Here is a 22,897-nt window from a genome sequence, read left to right on the forward strand (position 1 = left end):
TAGTTGCTTATCTCTTCTGGCTGCATCCTCTGCTAGTTGCTTATCTCTTCTGGCTGCATCCTCTGCTAGTTGCTTATCTCTTCTGGCTGCATCCTCTGCTAGTTGCTTATCTCTTCTGGCTGCATCCTCTGCTAGTTGCTTATCTCTTCTGGCTGCATCCTCTGCTAGTTGCTTATCTCTTCTGGCTGCATCCTCTGCTGCTTATCTCTTCTGGCTGCATCCTCTGCTAGCTGCTTATCTCTTCTGGCTGCATCCTCTGCTAGTTGCTTATCTCTTCTGGCTGCATCCTCTGCTAGTTGCTTATCTCTTCTGGCTGCATCCTCTGCTAGTTGCTTATCTCTTCTGGCTGCATCCTCTGCTAGTTGCTTATCTCTTCTGGCTGCATCCTCTTATTTCTTCTGCATCCTCTGCTAGTGCTTATCTCTTCTGGCTTATCTCTTCTGGCTGCATCCTCTGCTAGTTGCTTATCTCTTCTGGCTGCATCCTCTGCTAGTTGCTTATCTCTTCTGGCTGCATCCTCTGCTAGTTGCTTATCTCTTCTGGCTGCATCCTCTGCTAGTTGCTTCTCTTCTGGCTGCATCCTCTGCTGGTTGCTTATCTCTTCTGGCTGCATCCTCTGCTGGTGCTCTTCTGGCTGCATCCTCTGCTGGCTTATCTCTTCTGGCTGCATCCTCTGCTAGTTGCTTATCTCTTCTGGCTGCATCCTCTGCTTGCTTATCTCTTCTGGCTGCATCCTCTGCTAGTTGCTTATCTCTTCTGGCTGCATCCTCTGCTTGTAGGCTGCATCCTCTGCTTATCTCTTCTGGCTGCATCCTCTGCTAGTTGCTTATCTCTTCTGGCTGCATCCTCTGCTAGTTGCTGCTTATCTCTTCTGGCTGCATCCTCTGCTAGTTGCTTATCTCTTCTGGCTGCATCCTCTGCTAGTTGCTTATCTCTTCTGGCTGCATCCTCTGCTAGCTGCTTATCTCTTCTGGCTGCATCCTCTGCTAGTTGCTTATCTCTTCTGGCTGCATCCTCTGCTAGTTGCTTATCTCTTCTGGCTGCATCCTCTGCTAGCTGCTTATCTCTTCTGGCTGCATCCTCTGCTAGTTGCTTATCTCTTCTGGCTGCATCCTCTGCTAGTTGCTTATCTCTTCTGGCTGCATCCTCTGCTAGTTGCTTATCTCTTCTGGCTGCATCCTCTGCTAGTTGCTTATCTCTTCTGGCTGCATCCTCTGCTAGTTGCTTATCTCTTCTGGCTGCATCCTCTGCTAGTTGCTTATCTCTTCTGGCTGCATCCTCTGCTAGTTGCTTATCTCTTCTGGCTGCATCTCTTCTGGCTGCATCCTCTGCTAGTTATTTATCTCTTCTGGCTGCATCCTCTGCTAGTTATTTATCTCTTCTGGCTGCATCCTTTGCTAGCTGCTTATCTCTTCTGGCTGCATCCTCTGCTAGTTGCTTATCTCTTCTGGCTGCATCCTCTGCTTGCTTATCTCTTCTGGCTGCATTCTGCTATCTTATCTCTTCTGGCTGCATCCTCTGCTAGCTGCTTATCTCTTCTGGCTGCATCCTCTGCTAGTTGCTTATCTCTTCTGGCTGCATCCTCTGCTAGTTGCTTATCTCTTCTGGCTTCCTCTGCTTGCTTATCTCTTCTGGCTGCATCCTCTGCTAGCTTATCTCTTCTGGCTGCATCCTCTGCTAGTATCTTATCTCTTCTGGCTGCATCCTCTGCTAGTTGCTTATCTCTTCTGGCTGCATCCTCTGCTCTCTTCTGGCTGCATCCTCTGCTAGTTGCTTATCTCTTCTGGCTGCATCCTCTGCTAGTTGCTTATCTCTTCTGGCTGCATCCTCTGCTGTTGCTTATCTATTCTGGCTGCATCCTCTGCTGTTGCTTATCTCTTCTGGCTGCATCCTCTGCTAGTTGCTTATCTCTTCTGGCTGCATCCTCTGCTAGTTGCTTATCTCTTCTGGCTGCATCCTCTGCTCTTATCTCTTCTGGCTGCATCCTCTGCAGTTGCTTATCTCTTCTGGCTGCATCCTCTGCTTGCTTATCTCTTCTGCTGCTTATCTCTTCTGGATGCATCCTCTGCTAGTTGCTTATCTCTTCTGGGCTGCATCCTCTGCTAGTTGCTCTCTTCTGGCTGCATCCTCTGCTAGTTGCTTATCTCTTCTGGCTTCCTTTGCTATCTGCTACTTATCTCTTCTGGCTGCATCCTCTGCTAGTTGCTTATCTCTTCTGGCTGCATCCTCTGCTAGTTGCTTATCTCTTCTGGCTGCATCCTCTGCTGTAGCTTATCTCTTCTGGCTGCATCCTCTGCTAGTTGCTTATCTCTTCTGGCTGCATCCTTCTGCTAGTTGCTTATCTCTTCTGGCTGCATCCTCTGCTAGTTGCTTATCTCTTCTGGCTGCATCCTCTCTGCTTGCTTATCTCTTCTGGCTGCATCCTCTGCTAGTTGCTTATCTCTTCTGGCTGCATCCTCTGCTAGTTGCTTATCTCTTCTGGCTGCATCCTCTGCTAGCCTGTTATCTCTTCTGGCTGCATCCTCTTTGCATCCTCTGCATCTCTTCTGGCTGCATCCTCTGCTTGCTTATCTTGGCTTCCTCTGCCATCTCTTCTGGCTGCATCCTCTGCTAGTTGCTTATCTCTTCTGGCTGCATCCTCTGCTAGTTGCTTATCTCTTCTGGCTGCATCCTCTGCTAATCTCTTCTGGCTGCATCCTCTGCTAGTTTTATCTCTTCTGGATGCATCCTCTGCTAGTTGCTTATCTCTTCTGGCTGCATCCTCTGCTAGTTGCTTATCTCTTCTGGCTGCATCCTCTGCTAGTTTCTCTTCTGGCTGCATCCTCTGCTAGTTGCTTATCTCTTCTGGCTGCATCCTCTGCTTTGCCTCTTCTGGCTGCATTCTCTGCTAGTTACTTATCTCTTCTGGCTGCATCCTCTGCTAGTTGCTTATCTCTTCTGGCTGCATCCTCTGCTAGTTGCTTATCTCTTCTGGCTGCATCCTCTGCTAGTTGCTTATCTCTTCTGGCTGCATCCTCTGCTAGTTGCTTATCTCTTCTGGCTGCATCCTCTGCTAGTTGCTTATCTCTTCTGGCTGCATCCTCTCTGCTAGTTGCTTATCTCTTCTGGCTGCACCTCTGCTAGTTGCTTATCTCTTCTGGCTGCATCCTCTGCTAGTTGCTTATCTCTTCTGGCTGCATCCTCTGCTATTATCTCTTCTGGCTGCATCCTCTGCTATTGCTTATCTCTTCTGGCTGCATCCTCTGCTAGTTGCTTATCTCTTCTGGCTGCATCCTCTGCTTACTCTTCTGGAATCCTCTGCTACTTATCTCTTCTGGCTGCATCCTCTGCTAATTGCTTACCTCTGCTAATATCTTTTGTTTCTGGACCTCTTTCAGCAGCCCATTCCTCTCTTGCCTTATCCTCCTTCAGCCTTTTTAATCTCAACTATTTGATTAACCTGCACCTTGATACATTCATACAGTTTTTCTCCTTTAAAACCCAATGACCAACTACTTGAGGCCTTTAATAATAATCATGGAATAACCAAATGGTCACGAAATATTCAAACGTTCGTGGAATGGCCAATAACTACAAAAGCAGCTAAATATTCATACTCATGGAACGCCCCACACATCCAAGGAATGCCCTAAATTCACATTAAAATCTTAAATATAAATCGTATGGTACCCGAAGTGCCTTCAGATATGGAGACGCTTACGATACATGTGATAGACAAAAAAAATGGTTTGGAGATGTCTGGAATACAAAGAAGCCAAGTAGATGGACAGCGCGCTTTGGAGTTATCCTCGACATCAAAGAGAAATACATGCTAGGCTTCATACTGATGCCCACATAATAAATACACCATAAAACTTCACTAGATCGCGCTTTGCTGAGCAGCCATTGGACTGGTATTTCGCAGTTACCGAAATATCCTGTGAAACCACTAGTATTTATTTGGTGCGGTATCACACGAAGTTCAATATTGGAGCAGGTTATGCTGTGAGTGAACAAGACTACGCTGTGATGTGCAACTGAACGCCAAGTTGCGGGCTTTTAAAATCACTGTTGTAGTGAGTAATTAGATTATGCTGTGCTATGGAACTATTCATATATGCGTAGTTACAAAACCGTGACATAAGAGGATTCTGATCGTTGCTTATGATTGCTTCATAAAATACCCAACTTGATCGAAACTTGCAACAAACCTTAGCGTTCTGGCAAAAACAGCATTGCATCATACGAAGACCCTAAAGCGAGTGGGGTAAGATGAAGTTGTGAAACCTGTGGTATAGATAGGAAGTATCATGACACAGTGAGCAAACCTGTTGGACATTAAATGATATGATGGTCGAGATTTTGCCTCAAAAAAACTAACACACAAACGGAAGTTTCTTGCAAAGGGGGTTCATTTTATTGCATGTGTTATCTTCATATCTTTTGATACGCTGCAAACACCCTAATGAGGAACACAGCTCACTGGCCAAGGAAACAAATTTTAATAAATCTACTTTATGAAAGGCAGAAATAAAATCACAACTTCATAGAACATCAATATTAATTAATAGGGCAGACGCTATTCACTTCACAAAGCGACGGATTATAAAATATGGACACATACCGTTAGATTGGGCTCTTCACATGGGTGTGTGTAGGGGTCATTGTCTTGTCAAATCACCACATGACTGCCATGAATATAGCAGCCTACGATATTCTGCTATTATCGCACTACTAGTATCTCTGTTGGTCTACAAATGAAGGTGGTTTTTGCATACGGGATTTGAGAACACAATATTTCTTTGGTATGTTACCATTTCTAACAATCTTTTTTTCATAATTTCTTATGCAAGTCTGGAATACAGAATAAAGACAATGAGTTAAGTTTATATATATATATATATATATATATATATATATATATATATATATATATGTATATTAAATATATGTATATATATATTGTTACGTGTGAGGCTTGGCTTATGAGTTTATTACTTGATTAACGTAATTTCTGAGGCCCTGAGTGCCAAGAACACACGTAACCTGTCATTTAAAGCTGAAATTTAACCTCAAAGACAGACTATTATTAATTGAATAAGGTTGCCAGTCGAGAAGAAAACCCCAACACAAAGAATATGTAGTTAGCTACGAAATTACTTGAACATCGTCCAACTTCGGACGCAGTCAATTTTCCCTTTGCTTCAGTAAGGTTTTAACACAACGGATTATATCTTACACTGGTAAAAGGTGTCAGTATCCACTGTAATTTCATTAATTCAGCTTATTGGTTTAAGTGGATGTTTTTGTAAAGTGTTATTTTGATTAATTTTTAGTTCCTCCTCACCGCCATCTATTGTCTGGTTTTTCGTTTACTAATGTTTGTGTTTTCTTCCAAGCTTGTTTGTGTGTCCATAACGAGTCCAGTGGGCTTTCCAGAGGTGTTGTCTGGGAGTCTTGGGCTGGTGAGGAGTGTTATCTTGGCCTGCCTTGAGAGTATTTAAATATTTGGATTATTTCAAGATTTTGGATCCCTGCATTCTTATGCCCTTCTGTTGTTCTTCAGTATTATTCTGCTTAAGCCCTCGGCCTCGTAATAGCCTGGGGATACTCTCTGTGAGCAGGTAAAACCCCTATTATCCATTTTTGTTGATACATCATGACCACTGTCCCTCTGATGCAGCCCTGTGTACCTTGTTGACGTTTTACCCTTCCGTTAACCATAGCTTTTGTGGACTTACGGAATCAAGTTATAATCTGATCACGGCTTGATGTGTATCTCCAGATGTGGGGATTAGTGCACTCATCTAAGAGGAGATTAAGCATTTTAGAGGGTATTTTGTTAGGATATTCTGTCTTTCTGAATAATCTTCTCCTTTCTGGACCCCCTCTCCTTTTGGGTTGAAAGTGTTGTATCCTATCTTAATTAGTGTGACTGGTTTTTTATAATTTAAGGGTGTTTTGGTTTTTCATACATTTATGTTAATTTTGAGGTCTGGGTAATCATTTCTGTGTTTTAATTATTGTAATAAAATTATAGCTTTTTTTTTTTGCCATCTTTCAATAACCCCCTTGATTTGACTCTCCCACACTTGGAAATTTATCTTGTTGCTAGTACCTTCTCACATTATAGTGGCAGTGGTATTTTTATAAGGTGAATAAGGTTTTGAAATATTAATTAGTTGTTGTGGCCGCATTGCGCCACTGAAGGGCTCTGACGAAGGCTATTCCTCTTCTGAACAATGGGATCTAGACACAAGGCTGTCTAAATGCTGTACATTACTTATCTAAGCTTCCCTAATTCCTATATACTTCACGGGAATAGCTGAATGTCACTAAGCAATATAAATTATTCTTAATCTAGACTTCATAAAAGTAAATTGCTGATATGGGTTATTGTAGATGGTGAAGAAGAGGGAAAACAAATAAATGGAAATACAGACAGAGAGATTAGCGAATCGACAAAACTTTGGCAAATTTTCAACTTACTCCGGACGTTTCCTGACGATTGGAAGGCTTGATAATTGCCATCTTCCCAATTCACTAATGGAGACAGAGGGTAAGTACAAGACAGTAGTACACACAATGCATGTCCCTGGGGTTCTCTCTCTGCGACCTCTTTCGGTCAAAAAGAGGGCAGCGGAGAGCAACAGTGTCTTTATGCCTCAGGCAGTCTGAAATGTTGTTAAAACACTCACTGAACATAGAACAGGGAAAAAGGGAGCTTAAGACCACCTTCAATAGAGGTTACTTGGTGAAACTTTCCCTATGGGTTTTAGGCCCCTAATGCTACCTATTCCTTCTAAGGACGTTACTTTTTAAATGCCCAGCCTAACCCGGCCGATATAAAGCCGCCTTCCCCTCTTTGTCAGAATGATATTCACAATATAGAGGGCGAACAGCAGTTTATATATATATATATATATATATATATATATATATATATATATATATATATATATACACACAAACACACACACACACACACATATATATATATATATATATATATATATATATAATATATACACATATATATACATATATATTATATACGTGCATAAGGTTGGCTCAAGCGGGAATATGAAAATGTCAACATCAAACTATACACATACATCATACATGAATTTGACTTAGCTGCATACCAAAGAAAATTTCAGATGAATATATATATATATATATATATATATATATATATATATATATATATATATATATATATATATATATATATATATATATATATATATAACTCTTCCTCAAGAGGAATACACTAGTAATCTAGCATTCTAAATCATTCATACACTTAATATATACATGCTGGGTGAAGGGGTTCCGTTCTTGGCTACCACTTTGTTGGTCGCGAGTTCGAATCTCCGACCGGCCAGTGAAGAACAAGAGGAATTTGTTTCTGGTGATAGAAATTCATTTCTCGCTATAATGTGGTTCGGATTCCACAATAAGCTGTAGGTCCCGTTGCTAGGTAACCAATTGGTTCTTAGCCACGTAAAAATAAAATCTAATCCTTCAGGCCAGCCCTAGGAGAGCTGTTAATCAGCTCAGTGGTCTGGTTAAACTAAGATATACTTAACTTTAACTTAGGCCCCTAATGCTACCTATTCCTTGTAAGGACGTTACTTTTTTAAATGCCCAGCCTAACCCGGCCGATATAAAGCCGCCTTCCCTCTTTGTCAGAATGATATTCCTACAATATGCATAGAGGGCGAACAGCAGTTTATATATATATATATATATATATATATATATATATATATATATATATATATATATATATATATATATATATATTTATATATATATATATACACACACACACACACACACACATATATATATATATATATATATATATATATATATATAATATATACACACATATATATACATATATATTACATACGTGCATAAGGTTGGCTCGAAGCGGGAATATGAAAATGTCAACATCAAACTATACACATACATCATACATGAATTTGACTTAGCTGCATACCAAGAAAATTTCAGTATGACTGTTTATATATATATATATTATATATATATATATATATATATATATATATATATATATATATATATGAATATATATCTCTTCCTCAAGAGGAATACACCAGTAATCTAGCATTCTAAATCATTCATACACTAATATATACAGATTTAACCTCGTTCAGTATGACGTGTCAGTTAACGAACACATATATACAAACATTAAAATCATCAAAAGAGAAAAAGGAAAATTGCTTTATATCCGTCAAACTTCAGCGTAGCCATCATCCCACGGCAACAACACCCAAGGTGATAAGTCAAAGGAAAATGCAGCCTCAGACAGTGTAGATGCGCATTGGGAAACAAGAGAGACAAGCTTCCTCTGACTGTGCCAGAACACCGTCATTTCCAAGGAACTCTTGTTGGGCCTCTCTCTACAGTACCTTTCATGACAACAACACCCAGAGCAAACTCGGCTTCGCTTGAAGTTGTTGTGCTTATTGACTCGAGAGACGTTACAAACACGATGTTTTCCTTGCTCTTACTTATGAAGCATTTGTTGTTTCTTTATTACTCACAGCTCTTCGTTGGGTGAGTCGGTAGAGCTGCGGACTGTCACTCGATGGGCCGGAGTTTAATTCACCGGCTGGCTGATGAAGAGTTAGAGGAATTTATTTCTGGTGATATAAATTAATTTCTCACTATAATGTGGTTCGGATTCCAAAAATAAGCTGTAGGTCCCATTGCTAAGTAACCAATTGGTTCTTAGCCACGTAAAATAAGTCTAATCCTAGGAGAGCTGTTAATCAGCTCAGTGGTCTGGTAAAACTAAGTATACCAGCCCTAGGAGAGCTGTTAATCAGCTCAGTGGTCTGGTAAAACTAAGGCATACTTAACTTTTTATTACTCATGTTGTATATTGCAAATAGAAAGAATGGAAGACTTTGATTCAATAGTCGCCAAACACAAAACGGAATGTGTGGAAGGTTTGGCTTTCATCTAACGGAATTCAAGTATGAGAGTCTACACACTGATGCTGGACCAAGCCTGCATAAAAGAGGGGGGTTGGTGGGGGAGGAAGGAAGGGGGGATGTATCTGTCTCATAGTTCACAAAAGATCTTACCAACTTAATGCAAAGATTAATGGGTCATAATTGGGCTAGCAACCCAACATAACTGAGGTTACCAGCTTTTCGTAATCGCAATCTGACTGCTGAATCAACGATAAGACCTCTATGCATGCATGACATAAGTTATATATAATGTGTGAGTATATCATTATATATATATATATATATATATATATATATATATATATATATATATATATATATATATATATATATACATATACAGTAACAGCATGAAACATATTATCCCCAAGCATTTCAGCCAGGTACATTAAAATTCCAAAGAGAATGAGGGCAGGCAGACTAGGAATGCGCGAGCTAAAGGAAATATCAAAAAAGACACGATACGATCTTAATGGACGGTGATTTTATAAGAGGAAAATGTCGTGGAACGAAAATTAAATTATATAAACAGCGTTTTACATGACTTCCACTGGAGCAAAACAGAGAGAGAGAGAGAGAGAGAGAGAGAGAGAGAGAGAGAGAGAGAGAGAGAGAGAGAGAGAGAGAGAGAGTTGGCAACGGTGTAAGGAAGAGTACTGAGTGACATGAAGGCTGGGTGTTGTCTAGTTTAAGACTGGTTCCTTACTGATTTACGTACAGAATCTTCACAGAAGTTATCGGCTGGTGAGAGCCGCAACGTAGTTACTATTCTTTGACAGACTGAAACAGGGATTAGGTTTCAGGCATGTGTTTGTTGACAAACAAGCAAATGGTAATTTTGAGACATAATAAACGTACAATGATGAAATACATATCGGTGGACAGGCCACAAAATTCTACATGTGAACATTTACATGAGAAACCCGATACATTAAAGAATGTAATAATGCATGACGTGATTGATGCGAAATCGAAGAGACGTCTGACGTCTTCACAGACAGAAACATACATACAATCTGATACAGAAGATTCAGTTGAATATTATGAGTACATAATCGGAGCGCTTGCATAGCAATGCAAGTAGTGGTGATCATAAGTGAGCTGTCACAATAATGGTTACAGAGAAATATGTATAAAAGTCGTATGGGAGAAGTTGTTTTCCTTAGAGCCATTGTTCCTCTCGTCAGATGACTCACGAAGAGAACGGAGCGCTTTTGCTGGTCTCTGGCAGGCCACATCACACACGCGGTCTTTACAACGGACAAGATTTAAATAATGACAAGAGTGAAGCATATAATTATTATTATTATTATTATTATCAATTACTACTACCATCTATGTTACATCACTGTTCTACAACTGGAGAATATGATTCAAAATTCCTTTACAATGATGCCGTGGTTGTGGCGGTGAGCAGAAACCATAGACCAGAATTAACAAGCAAGGGTGAGCAGAGGGTGAGCTGATACATACTTGCAACACCATAGATGGTAATAAAACCTCTACTGAAGAAGACAAAGACAAACTAGTTTGCAGTTCCGTCAACTCTATTTCAACCAGTTTCCTAATGACACTCATAACACTGCGTCTTCCCCCTTCTCTCTCTACTCGTCCAGGTTGTCGATGTGGCAGTGTCTGTCATACACTAGACACAACGAGTGCCGAGTCACCTGATCAACAAACGGAGAAAGTCCGCAATTCAGACACGAAGGAGAGCTCTCTTAACCACCATTACTTTCGACCACCTGTTGTACGAAATTCCGAAACCTTTTTTTTTATTTCATATTCTTACCTGCTGGGTTTATAAGGGAACCGAAGTGGAAAGGGTCGAAAACTGCCATTTCATTGTTGACTCACACTGATTCAAAACAGTATTTACTCAAACATATAATTATGGAAATACATTTTTATCAATACTCATATTGGGAACCTCCAAGACTGATCATATGGTAAAAGTTCAATACGAACAAAGAGATTAACAAGCACCTATAAAAATCAATATGCATACATTATATATATGTATGTATGTTACAGTCAACATGCGTAATCAGTCATTACGCGTAATGACTAAAACTTTTAGTCATTTCACGTAATGGTTGTGACCATTAGCCGTTATGCGTAATGACTAAAATTTTTAGTCATTTCACGTAATGGCTGAAATTAAGGGCTCTGTATTACACTAGTTGCCTGACAAGGTTTCAGTCAACACGCGTAATGCTTCAAATTATGTTTAAAATCTTGAATCGCTAGTTATACACCACATTAGGCCGGAACTAAACAATCAAAGTACTTCTCATCAGTTAACTATCTTCAATACTCCCTCCAATGCTTCGCGTCAATCTTCAGACACTTAAGGCTTCACTCCAGACTTTTCTTCTTTTTCTACCTTACCTCCCTCCTCAGTCCGCCTCCACCTGCCCTCTCCAACACAGTGGTAATAACCCTCCCCCTTTTTTCTGTTTTTACCATATTATTGTAATGTTTTATTTAAATTGCTATCAATTTTTCATACTTAGATTAACGTAATCTATAATAACTTATATTTATCGTATACTACCTGTTGTTTTCCTTTAAAATAATATAATTTTGTACTCCGGCTTAATTTTCAGAATCTAGACAAAATGACTGAATCATTCGAAGATAAATTCAAAACAGAACTCTACAAGAAGCATGAAGTGATAAAAAAAATCTTCATACCGAAAGAGCAATGCTTTCAAATTATTGAAAATGTGAAAGCAGCTGCTGCACAAACGACTGCAAAAACTCGTCAGGAGTACTACCTTCTTCAAAAGTAATTTAATTTTCTTTCTCCTTTGATATAAGAAAAAAAAAAAAAAAATACAATTTTACTTTAATTGCTATTACTATTTTACTGTAATTGTTTTTTATTATTTCTTTGTTGAGAAATTGATCAAAAGAAGAAGCAACCCTGAGCAACAACTAATGTACTATGTCAGCATTGAAGATACGTATGATGTTATCAAACGCGCACATATTGCAACAGGCCACAGTGGTCGTGACCGAATGGTGAAAGAGATTGGTAAGAAGTATGTCAACGTTACACGCGACGCCATAGAGCTGTTTAAATCCTACTGTTATGAATGTCAAAAGAAACATAAACGTCCACGAACGAAAGGTCGTAGTTCGTCCTATTCTGAAAACGAATTTGCATCTGGGGCTCAAGTTGATCTTATCGATATGCAATCAATGTCCCAGCATGCATTCAAGTGGATATTGGTGTACCAGGATCACCTCACTAAGTTTGTTATTCTCAGAGCTTTGACTTCCAAGCGCGCTGCAGAAGTTGCTCATAATTTGTTGGATATTTTTCTTTTGATAGGTGCACCCTCCATCCTACAAAGTGACAATGGTACTGAATTTACGGCTGAAGTAATTACGGAATTGAAACTTTTCTGGCCGAGACTTGTCATGGTACACGGTAAACCTCGTCACCCACAGAGTCAAGGCTCTGTGGAGCGTGCTAATGGAGACATTAAGGATATGTTGGTGGCTTGGATGGGCGATAACGACACCAATGACTGGTCCATTGGCATCAAGTTTGTGCAATTTCAAAAGAACTCGAGCTTTCATTCTGGAATAGGTAGGGCACCATACACAGCAATGTTTGGTTGTGATGCCAAAGTGGGTTTAGCTACGTCTTCATTACCACAAGAAATCATCCAGCGCATGCAAACTTGTTCGACGGATATAATTGTTACCAACTAGCAGTGGAAAGCGAAAAGGCTCGCTGATGACGTCAGAAGCGAGCACCAAGTGGTGTACCGGACACTGTCCGTGTTCCCAGCATCGAAACGTCACACACTGTCTGGTGTCGAAGTATACGATGCTGCCAGGCACATGATGAACAAAGTCACTTGGTTACAGGATTTTCAAAGTCCGTCAGTTCACTAGGTCTCAATTGTCCTGTTAACATGGCCAGCAGTACCTCAGTCAAGGAGAAAAAAGTTGCCACTGGGACAGAAAAAGAGACTCTGCTACTAATAGAACTATACCGGCAAAATCCATGCTTATGGAATGTCAAGGCTGATGTGTACAAGGATAGGAACAAACGTGTCGCGGCCATCAATGAAATAACGGCGGGAATGAATAGAAGTGGATTATCTGTTACTGCTTCTGAAGTGAAGAAAAAAATAGAATCCATCCGTAGTCAATTTAGGCGAGAGCTACGTAAACTGGGGAAATCAAAGAAGTCGGGGCCTGGTGCTGACGACATTTACACCCCCATATTATGGTGTTTTGATGACCTTTATCAAAAATTGCCATTTATTCCCCTTGAATAAAATTTCCTAGTTTTCTTGAATACTTATTTTGATGTATTTCCCAGTTTCTATGAAAAAACGTTATGATTATTATTGCTCCACAGAAGAAGTTTTATTATATTAACTATAGCAATGAGTTGGTATAAATTAGTACATTGATATTTAAAGTAATAAAACTCCTTTTTTGCAAATTTTATCCATCTCTATAAAATCAGATGACGTATGATTACAGTGTTGTCAAACTACTTCTTGTGGAGAATATATATGTTGTTTTCTTATTGTAAGGGCACATGCCAGTGGTTTAAGCTTGCCTTCTGGACGAAACCCCTTTTTTTGTATGTTGGGTTACGATTAGAGTACTTAATGTTTGTTTTTTTTAGTTGATGTTTGTTGCGTAACCCTGTAGTTTTGTAGATGTGACAACTGTGTTATGCGATGTACTCCTCCCAAGTTTTCTTCTAGGGTGTGAACGTGAAGCTCTGCCTGTTTAGCAGCAAACTCCAGAAAGGCAAGTAATAGAAGAAGTTCTCGTAAAATCCAGCCCCATCACCTCGTGAATTGTCGTCGCCATTGCAGTAATTTCTTCATAAGAATATTCTGAAATCCCTATTTTTGGCCATTTATGTTTTCCTCTATCGAAGTAACGTAACGTTTTGTTAATTTTGCAGTAATGTGTTAATGTTTTCTTGCTTCTTAATGTAACTCGGATGATTGTTGTGTTCTTTAAATATTAATTATATGTGTTAAACTTTTTAAATGCGTATTTGTGAACCCGTGTGGCATCACCCAAAACAGAATTGGTCCAGGAAATATAGTTGATTGTTTCTTAACTGCACTTTTGTTGGATAAAAATGCAATGTTTCTCGACTTCATGGTATATTTAAGTAAGTTAGTAAACTCCTCAGCACTGTAACTTGGTCTCATTCAAAGTTAGTGCAGGAGGGCTTAAGGTTGAATGAAATCGTACCGAATGTGGGCCTAAAACTTTAAAGTTTCACCACATTCTTTGCTAGTTATAGTAGTACTTTGCTTTGGTCCTTCGAACCGGATGCCATAACGATTCACAAAGGATTTTTGGATGTTAAAGATAATTTGCGATAAAGTTCACGTTGGTGATGGATGGCTTTAAAGTCATTATAGTGTAGCTGGCACGTGTCCAAAGTTATTTGGTGAGCAGGGTAAGGTATTGAATTACTTGGAGTGTTTTGCCAAGTAATCTATTGTTTATGAACATTATTATTCGTATTTAGTGATTACTCTGTAAAGAAATTCTTGTTGAATTTCGTAGCCATTTTGAACTTAGGTTTTCGTGACCAGATGTATTTTGTGAAGTGATGAAGAGCACGTGGTCAAATTATCTATCATTCAGTGAATGTTATTCGTCCTATGAATAAGATTAGTTATATTTTCAATCAGGTTTAGATAATTTGCCATACATTTTTGATATTTGAGCAAGTTTGTTATTGATCCATTAACGAGATAATGGATTCCAAGATTAGGGTAGTTATTGAAAGGGAAATTATTTCCTTACAAGATTTGCTTGATGAGACAGGTAACTGCACTGGTGATACTGATACAGAAAAATCGACCCTTGTAATGTATGAACGTTGTCTTATTGAGGGTCTACGACGTTTGAAGATAGTTGGTCACAGAATGTGACGATTATTTCACAGGATAGTGAATATGATAGTTTATGTAGAAGTTATAGAGCAATAACTAGATGTGTAAGGAAAGCTATTGCTACTGCACAGAAAACTATGAGCGAGATTGACACGGGAGATATAAATCAACGGCCCGCTTTGCCTCCTCCTTCGGCTCCCATTAACCCTCTCCCTCCCCCTAAACTCCCAGCAATTAAGATACCTGAATTTAGCGGTGGGGAAGAACAATGGCTTGCATTTTTGGGATATATTTAACAGTTTAGTTCACGATCGTAGGGATATTTCCAATGTGATTAAGTTTTCTACACTCAGAGCTAGTTTAAAGGATAACGCCTTTAAAGCCATAGAAGGTTTGCCTGTCACTAATGCCAATTATTCAGTAGCTATTCAGACCCTTAAGGAGAGTATGATAATAAGGACAAATTGAAACGTAGACTTATGTCCAAATTAACGCATTTAGTCCTCCCAGTCATACAATAGAGGATTTGAACACGTTCAAATTGGAATATGAGAAGATTATTTTACAAATGAACACATTGAATTTAGATGTAGAGGCCATGAACCCCATTTTCTCTAGTATAATATGCGAAATTATCACCTGAAACACGTAAGGCTATAGCTAATAAACATAATAGTATGTTTCTTGATTTAAAGCAAATTTCCTCAGGTTTGAAATATGTTTGTGAATTAATGGAATTTTGTTACGAAGGTGAGAATTCTAATAAGAGAAAACGGGATCAGGGTAACTATTCTAAAGTGATTCCCTCAAATGTGCAAAACGTGCAGAGAGCACAACCAAGTAACAGTAGACCTAGTAATAGTAGTCCTTACAATAATTGTGTTTTGCTCATCGAACCATGCCTCTCGCGATTGTAAGACTTTCAAAACCATTGATAGTAGAAGGGACAGAGTTAAATATTTAAGATTGTGCTTTGCTTGCCTCAAAGGAGGTCATTTATTCTCTGAATGTAGAAACAAACCGAAATGTAATATATGTGATGGGTCTCATTACCCGATGATTTGTAAGAAAACAGAAAACCCTGTTAATCCTGCTCCACCAAAGTTGAGTGTAAATAGTACTGATGTTAGTAAGTCAAATGTTAATTCTGGGAAATCTCATAATGATTCTAAAGGTGCTGTAAGTAAAGGATTCCCCAGTAGTTATGACCGCTTCTTTGGGTATTGATCATTCTCAGACTAATAAGATTTCTGTTTCGACTGCTCTTCCTACTGCTAATGTAATTGTGTCAGGGAATGGACATCGTTCCTTTGAGAGAGCACTCTTTGATTTTGGTGAACAAAGAACGTTTATTGCAACGGAATTAATTCATAAGCTTAGTCTACCGTCCATAGCAACAGTAGCCTTAAAGGTAAAACCATTTGGCAGTGATGCCATGGAAGTTAATTGTAATATAGTAAGAGTTGTGGTGAGACTAGGTAAGATTCGTACTGTCATTAATGCCATTGCATTCGATAGAGTTAATTCAGAATTTATTCTCCAGGTTTAAAGTAAGTCAGCTGCGTTCTTGACGAGTAAAGGCATAAAATTAGCAGATAATGATTTAAATTCAGATGAAGTAAATGGTATAGAATTAGTCATTGGAGCTGATTACTATGGAAAATTCATTCAGAACAGTCAAATTTGCTCTGGAATACAGATATTGAATAGTTCTGGTGGTGCACTAATTTTTTGGACCTCTTCCTAGTTGGTCTTATGACGATGTAGAATCTAATGAGATTACTACATCAAATGTATGTTGTTCAAGAATAGAAGTAGAGGAAATCCTATTAATTTTTGTTGTGAAGTTAGAAAATTATGGGATTTAGAAAGTGTTGGTATTCGTCAATCTGAAATTAGTCCTGAAGAAAGAGAATCAGTTAAGTGTTTTAAGGATAAAGTAAAAAGGGTTGACAATAAGTATGAAGTGTCCTTGCCATTTAAAGATGAAAGTAGACCGCCTGCTAACTATAGAATAGCCATTGGTCAATTAAATTCCTCGTTACATAGATTCGAATCTGACCCTCCCCTGTATGCTCATTATGATAAGATTATCAAAGATTACGTTCAGTCTGGGTTTATAGAATTAATTCCCTCAGGCTCCTATTATAGGGCATTATTTACCCCACCATGCTGTATTGAAGGACTCAGAAACAACTCCCATTTGAATAGTTTTAATGCTTCTTCAAAGGCCAAAGGAGAACTTTCCTTAAATGATTGTTTATTAACTGGTCCCTCATTAACTATTAAACTTTTTGATGCCCTGTTGAGTTTCCGTACAAACCCAGTAGCTGTGATTTCAGATATCAGTAAAGCCTTTTTAAGGATAGGCATTTCACCTGACTGTCGTGATTATTGCAGATTTCTATGGATAACTGATCCCTCCGATTTGAAGTCTACTGTAACTTACCAGTTTTGTGTAGTTTGTTTTGGAGCTACATGCTCCCCCTTTCTCTTGCAGCAAACCCTCTTGCATCACTTATCTTTACATGATAATCCCCTTGCATCATCTCTGATGAAGAATTTCTATGTAGATAATTTTAGTAAAACTTACAAGGATGTGTCAGTCTTGATGGATGAGTATCCAGTAATAAATGCGATTCTTGAAGATGCTAATATGCCTCTACAAGAATGGGTCAGTAATGATTCAGAGTTTAACAGAACCATAGATGTTATCAAAGAAAGAGTAAACATTTTGGGTTTAGAGTGGTATCTAGCACAAGATGAGATGTCACTGAAGGAAGTAAATTGTGAGTATAAAGGACCTTTAACCAAACTAAACGAAAGGTTTTATCAGTAGTAGCTCGAATGTTTGATCCTCTAGGATTATTGTCACCAACACAGGTGAGAGGTAAATATTTTCTTAAATGTTTGTGGAGTAACTACGGGTGGGATGACCCCTTGCCAGAATCATTATGTTCAGGTTTGATGAAAATTTGCAAGTGTTTTAGAAATGTAGAAAGTTTAAAGTTTCCTAGGTTTGTTGTACATCCTGAATGTTCCCACTTACATGTATTTTGTAATGCCTCTAACAAGGCATATGGAGCTGCTGCCTATGTGATTGATTTCAGGAGAAGTGTAAGCAATTTACTGGTCAGTAAGTGTAAGTTGCACCAAACCCTAAACAGACTATTCCGCGTTTGGAATTGACAGCCTTGTCTTTGGGTGCAGAAACTTGCTGGAAGATTAATGCAGAATGATGATTTAAGATTGAGTTCTTGCACTCTCTGGAGTGACTCCATGGTTTCTATTTGTTGGGTGAAGAACAATAATAGTAAAATTCCCTATGTACGAAACAGAGTCACTGAAATTAATGAATTCAAGTTTCCTCTACGGTATACCCCCTCTAAGGATAATCCAGCTGATATTCTATCCAGAGGTAGTAATAGTAAAGATTTAGTGCAAAATTCCTTATGGTGGAATGGCCCCAAATGGCTTTTAACTGGTGATTATCCCCAATCTTTAGCTACAGAAACTGTGCATGTTAATGAAATTCTTTCAGAACCTAAGTTTGTTAACCCTCCAACCCCATTAATTGACATCCCACGTTACAGTAATTTAAGTAAGCTTAAACGTATCATGAGGTCAGTATTGCTTTTTCTTAATAAATGCAGTAAAGGTTCTAAGTTTGTTGTTAACGAAATGAAAGCACTTGTCCCTCCTTGAACAGAAGCAACATTTTTCTACTACCAGAATGTACCTCTGTGATAAGAATTCACATGGAGTGTCCATGGATATTAAGAATTTGTGTAATCAGTTGAACTTATTTGTTGATGAGGAAAATCTAATTAGGTCTCAGGGTCGCATGAAAAATGCTTCCATGTCTTATGATACTCAGTGCCCAATGTTATTGCCTTCAGAAGTTATTTAACAGTGTTGATAGTTGAACATTTGCATAGACATCATCACCATTGTGGTGTCAATTCTGTACTGGTATTGTTGAGAAAACTTTTTGGGTACCTAAAGCACGACAAGTTATCAAATCAATTCTATCAAAGTGTGTTTTGTGTCAGAAGTTAACCAAGAAACAGTTGTGTTTGCCTCCTCCTCCACCATTACCCACAGAATGAGTGAGATATGATAGATCTTTCCAATCAGTAGGAGTTGATTATACTGGTGCTATTAATGTTTTTGATCATGAGACTGGCTTGGAGGAGGTCTTTGTATGTCTATTTACCTGTACTACGAGCAGGGCGGTCCATTTTGAATTTGACTCATTCCATGACTGCTTCCGATTTCCTACTGGCTTTTCGACGCTTTGTAGCATATGATTCTCTGCCGAGTCTGATTATATCTGACAATGGTAGGAATTTTGTTGGATTTAATAATTTCCTGAAGGAAATTATGGATGAACCAGAGAGTAAAGTCATACCTGAAGGAAATGGTGTTGGTGGAAGTTCATTACACCGCGAGCCCCTGGTCTGGAGGCTTATATGAACGCCTTGTTGGTGTTCTAAAGGGATGTTTGTCCAAAGCCTTATATCACAAACGTGTATCCTTTCAAGAGTTGAGAACTCTACTTGTTGAGTTTCAAGCTGTGATAAATTCTCGACCACTGACTTATCTCTCCTCTGATCGAGATTGTGAGGCTTTGACTCCCTCCATGTTACTTTATGGGCGAAATGTTTGTATTTCCCCTCCTCTTAACAATTCAGCAACTGATGACCCAGATTTCATGAGTTCAAGTGATCTTAGAGAACAATATTTTAGATTATCATCAGTGCTAAGAAAATTTGAGAACTCTTGGAAAAGAGACTATTTAGTGTCCTTGAGAGAGAGACATTATAATTCTAGTAATAATCTCTCTGCAAATGTGAAAGTTGGGGGACATAGTGATGGTAGACTTAGAAGATCATCTGGGGAAAGGCTATAGATCCCCCTCTCTCATTGGGTAAGGTTACCCAGCTGTTTCCTTCGTCTGATGGTGTGATTAGGTCTGTAGAAGTGAGTGAATAATAAACTATACATGAGATCAATCACAAAGCTTGTACTTCTGGAATTACCTGAGAGGGAATTTGATATTGTTGTAACTCAGGAGCCAGATAGTGTGCCTCTGAGTGGTACTAGACCTGTGCAGCAGCAATCCGCTGTGATCAAGAGAGAAAGGATTTAATTTCTATGGATGTACTCTAAAATGTATATTTGATTTAAATTTTGATGTATTAAAATGGTCACAGCTGCATAGCGTTATTCAATTGAATTCGCTCCTGGGTGCAGTTGTGATTACTTCAATTATGATTCTTCTTGGGGAGAATGTAAAAATTGCCATTTATTCCCTTGAATAAAATTTCCTAGTTTTCTTGAATACTTATTTTGATGTATTTCCCAGTTTCTATGAAAATACGTTGATATGATTATTTTTGCTCCACAGAAGTTTTGTATTATATTAACTATAGCGATGAGTTGGTATAAATTAGTACATTGATATTTAAAGTAATAAAACTCCTTTTTTGCAAATTTTATCCATCTCTATAAAATCAGATGACGTATGATTACAGTGTTGTCAAACTTCTTCTTGTGGAGAATATATATGTTGTTTTCTTATTGTAAGGGCACATGCCAGTGGTTTGCTTGCCTTCTGGACGAAACCCTTTTTTTTGTATGTTGGGTTACGATTAGAGTACTTAATGTTTGTTTTTTTAGTTGATGTTTGTTGCGTAACCCTGTAGTTTTGTAGATGTGACAACTGTGTTATGCGATGTACTCCTCCCGAGTTTTCTTCTAGGGTGTGAACGTGAAGCTCTGCCTGTTTACAGCAAACTCCAGAAAGAGCAAGTAATAGAAGAAGTTCTCGTAAATCCAGCCCCATCACCTCGTGAATTGTCGTCGCCATTGCAGTAATTTCTTCATAAGAATATTCAAATCCTATTTTTGCCATTTATGTTTTCCTCTATCGAAGTAACGTAACGTTTTGTTAATTTTGCAGTAATGTGTTAATGTTTTCTTGCTTAATGTAACTCGGATGATTGTTGTGTTCTTAAATATTAATTATATGTGTTAAACTTTTAAATGCGTATTTGTAAACCCGTGTGGCATCACCCAAAACAGAATTGGTCCAGGAAATATAGTTGATTGTTTCTTAACTGCACTTTGTTGGATAAAATGCAATGTTTCTTGACTTCATGGTATATTTAAGTAAGTTAGTAAACTCCTCAGCACTGTAACTTGGTCTCATTCAAAGCTAGTGCAGGAGGGCTTAAGGGTTGAATGAAATCGTACCGAATGTGGGCCTAAAACTTTGAAGTTTCACCACAACTTTGCTTCTCAACGAAGTGTCTGATCATGAGGTGAGTATGGTTGTCGTATATCTGTCTGTTTACCTGTCTTACAATGAGAAAACAAAAAAATATAAACCAAACTATGGCCATATTTTCTGTATTGCCATAATCCACCTTTATAATACATTTGTCAACAAAGCAATGTAAAGTATGTTCAATATGCAACATTGGTGATTTGTATTATACATTACTATTATAATTTTACTCAGGAGTTATTGTAACTAACCTCATGTATGTCTGTTTGCCAGATCACAGCACCTTCTCATTGAATTATTCATATACAGATCGCGTACAATTGTGCCATTGATGGTGGAGGTTTGTTGCACATACTCAGCGGGTAGCATTCCAGGGATGTCTTCAGTGTTTTCGTTATTTTATCCGAACACACATTTGGGGGTGACAGGTGCTGTGCGAAGGTAATTATGTAGTGCAGTGCAAGCGTACTATTTGTACTGCTTTTGTTGGTTCAAAGTTAATGGGTTTATGAAACACTTCAAATCTGTTAGCAAGTATTTTTGAATTGTTCAAATTGAGGATTATTTGAAGGAGTCAGACTTAATTTTAAGTAAGGTTTAGGAGATTAGTGAAAAACTTGGAAAGAAATAATAAAAATTAGGGCAAGCTAAAGAATAAACTTGGATAACACCGAAAGTACAATGTTGATTAGGAGGGCTAGAATGAGCACGACAGCGTTAAATAATGAGGAAAAGTGAAGGAGGAAATAAACCTAATGTTTCCCTGCCGAGAAGTAAATGCAAATTTGAACATTTTTCGTTATTGCCAACGTAATACTATATTATGAATAGGCTTAGTTTCGTGCAGTAACTATACCATGAAGATAAAGCTAAACTAATAGCTAATGCTTCTATTTTTATAGATCTAAGCAGAAAATAAAACGAAAATATGGGAAATTAGGAAACGCATATAGTACCATAGAAAATCTAAGCAAGCACAGTAGAAGGCAAATTAGAAAGGGCGAAGGAGCCGTTTTAAATTGTGTCCCGAATTACTACTACTATTATTATCAGCTGACGAGACGTCAGGCAACAATCCGTTCAAAGTTCAAGTACTTTGATAATTGTGTAAGAGTACATTTTAACAAGATGGTAGATCTCGTATGAGGAATTAATAACATTCTTAGTACAGTCAGCCTGGGTGTTGACAGCTTACCCTTCAGCATGGTTCAGAATTCAGGGTGAGTAGGTAAACTCAGGCGTAGACCTGGTGAAATTGGGGTTTTCTTTTATTTCCGTTACAGGCGCTTGGTTAAGCTACCTATTGGCAAAATAATGTCATCATAGCTTAATGTAGTCTCCGCCATGGTGGGAACTCTGTAAACCCGTATTTTTAGGTTAGTAGTAAAACTTAAGACCAGCCTACTACCGGGCCCTCTGGTTCCGTACCTGTGGTCGGTTTCATTTCATCTGTCCGCTCACCAACGCAGGTTTTGGGTAGAAACCTCTCGATTGGCTGAAATTAATGTTTCCGACATCATAGATTTACTGTGATAGGCCTAAAGGTACAGGTAGAACCAAGCAATATGCCCACATGGGGTATTACTTGGGAAATTGATTTTTCCTATAGTATTTTGGTTGCTTATCAGGAATTTACCATTATTTTTTGTCGGTCGACTGTAATTAACTTGTAATTAACCTCAGAAGTTGTATGCTGGCTGTCCTGGAAT

At 38.5% G+C, this 22,897-nt stretch overlaps 3 protein-coding genes across 3 annotated transcripts; 2 read left to right on the plus strand and 1 right to left on the minus strand.

The window, feature by feature from the left end:
* Positions 1-1,468: 1,468 nt before the first annotated feature.
* On the minus strand, positions 1,469-2,821 carry LOC136845643 (axoneme-associated protein mst101(1)-like). The gene is made up of 2 exons (XM_067115793.1): positions 2,500-2,821; positions 1,469-1,674 (listed from the first exon to the last, which is right to left on the minus strand). The coding sequence occupies exons 1-2, from the start codon at positions 2,819-2,821 to the stop codon at positions 1,469-1,471; spliced, it is 528 nt and encodes a 175-aa protein (XP_066971894.1).
* Positions 2,822-12,020: 9,199 nt separating this feature from the next.
* On the plus strand, positions 12,021-12,722 carry LOC136845645 (KRAB-A domain-containing protein 2-like). Its single transcript, XM_067115794.1, has one exon. The coding sequence runs from the start codon at positions 12,021-12,023 to the stop codon at positions 12,720-12,722; it is 702 nt and encodes a 233-aa protein (XP_066971895.1).
* Positions 12,723-12,928: 206 nt separating this feature from the next.
* LOC136845646 (uncharacterized) lies at positions 12,929-13,297 on the plus strand. Its single transcript, XM_067115795.1, has one exon. It carries the CDS (start codon positions 12,929-12,931, stop codon positions 13,295-13,297), a length of 369 nt encoding a protein of 122 aa, XP_066971896.1.
* The last annotated feature ends 9,600 nt before the right edge of the window (positions 13,298-22,897 follow it).

This window comes from Macrobrachium rosenbergii, chromosome 14 (assembly GCF_040412425.1).
Source record: "Macrobrachium rosenbergii isolate ZJJX-2024 chromosome 14, ASM4041242v1, whole genome shotgun sequence".
In the NCBI taxonomy this organism is placed as follows: Eukaryota; Metazoa; Arthropoda; class Malacostraca; order Decapoda; family Palaemonidae; genus Macrobrachium; species Macrobrachium rosenbergii.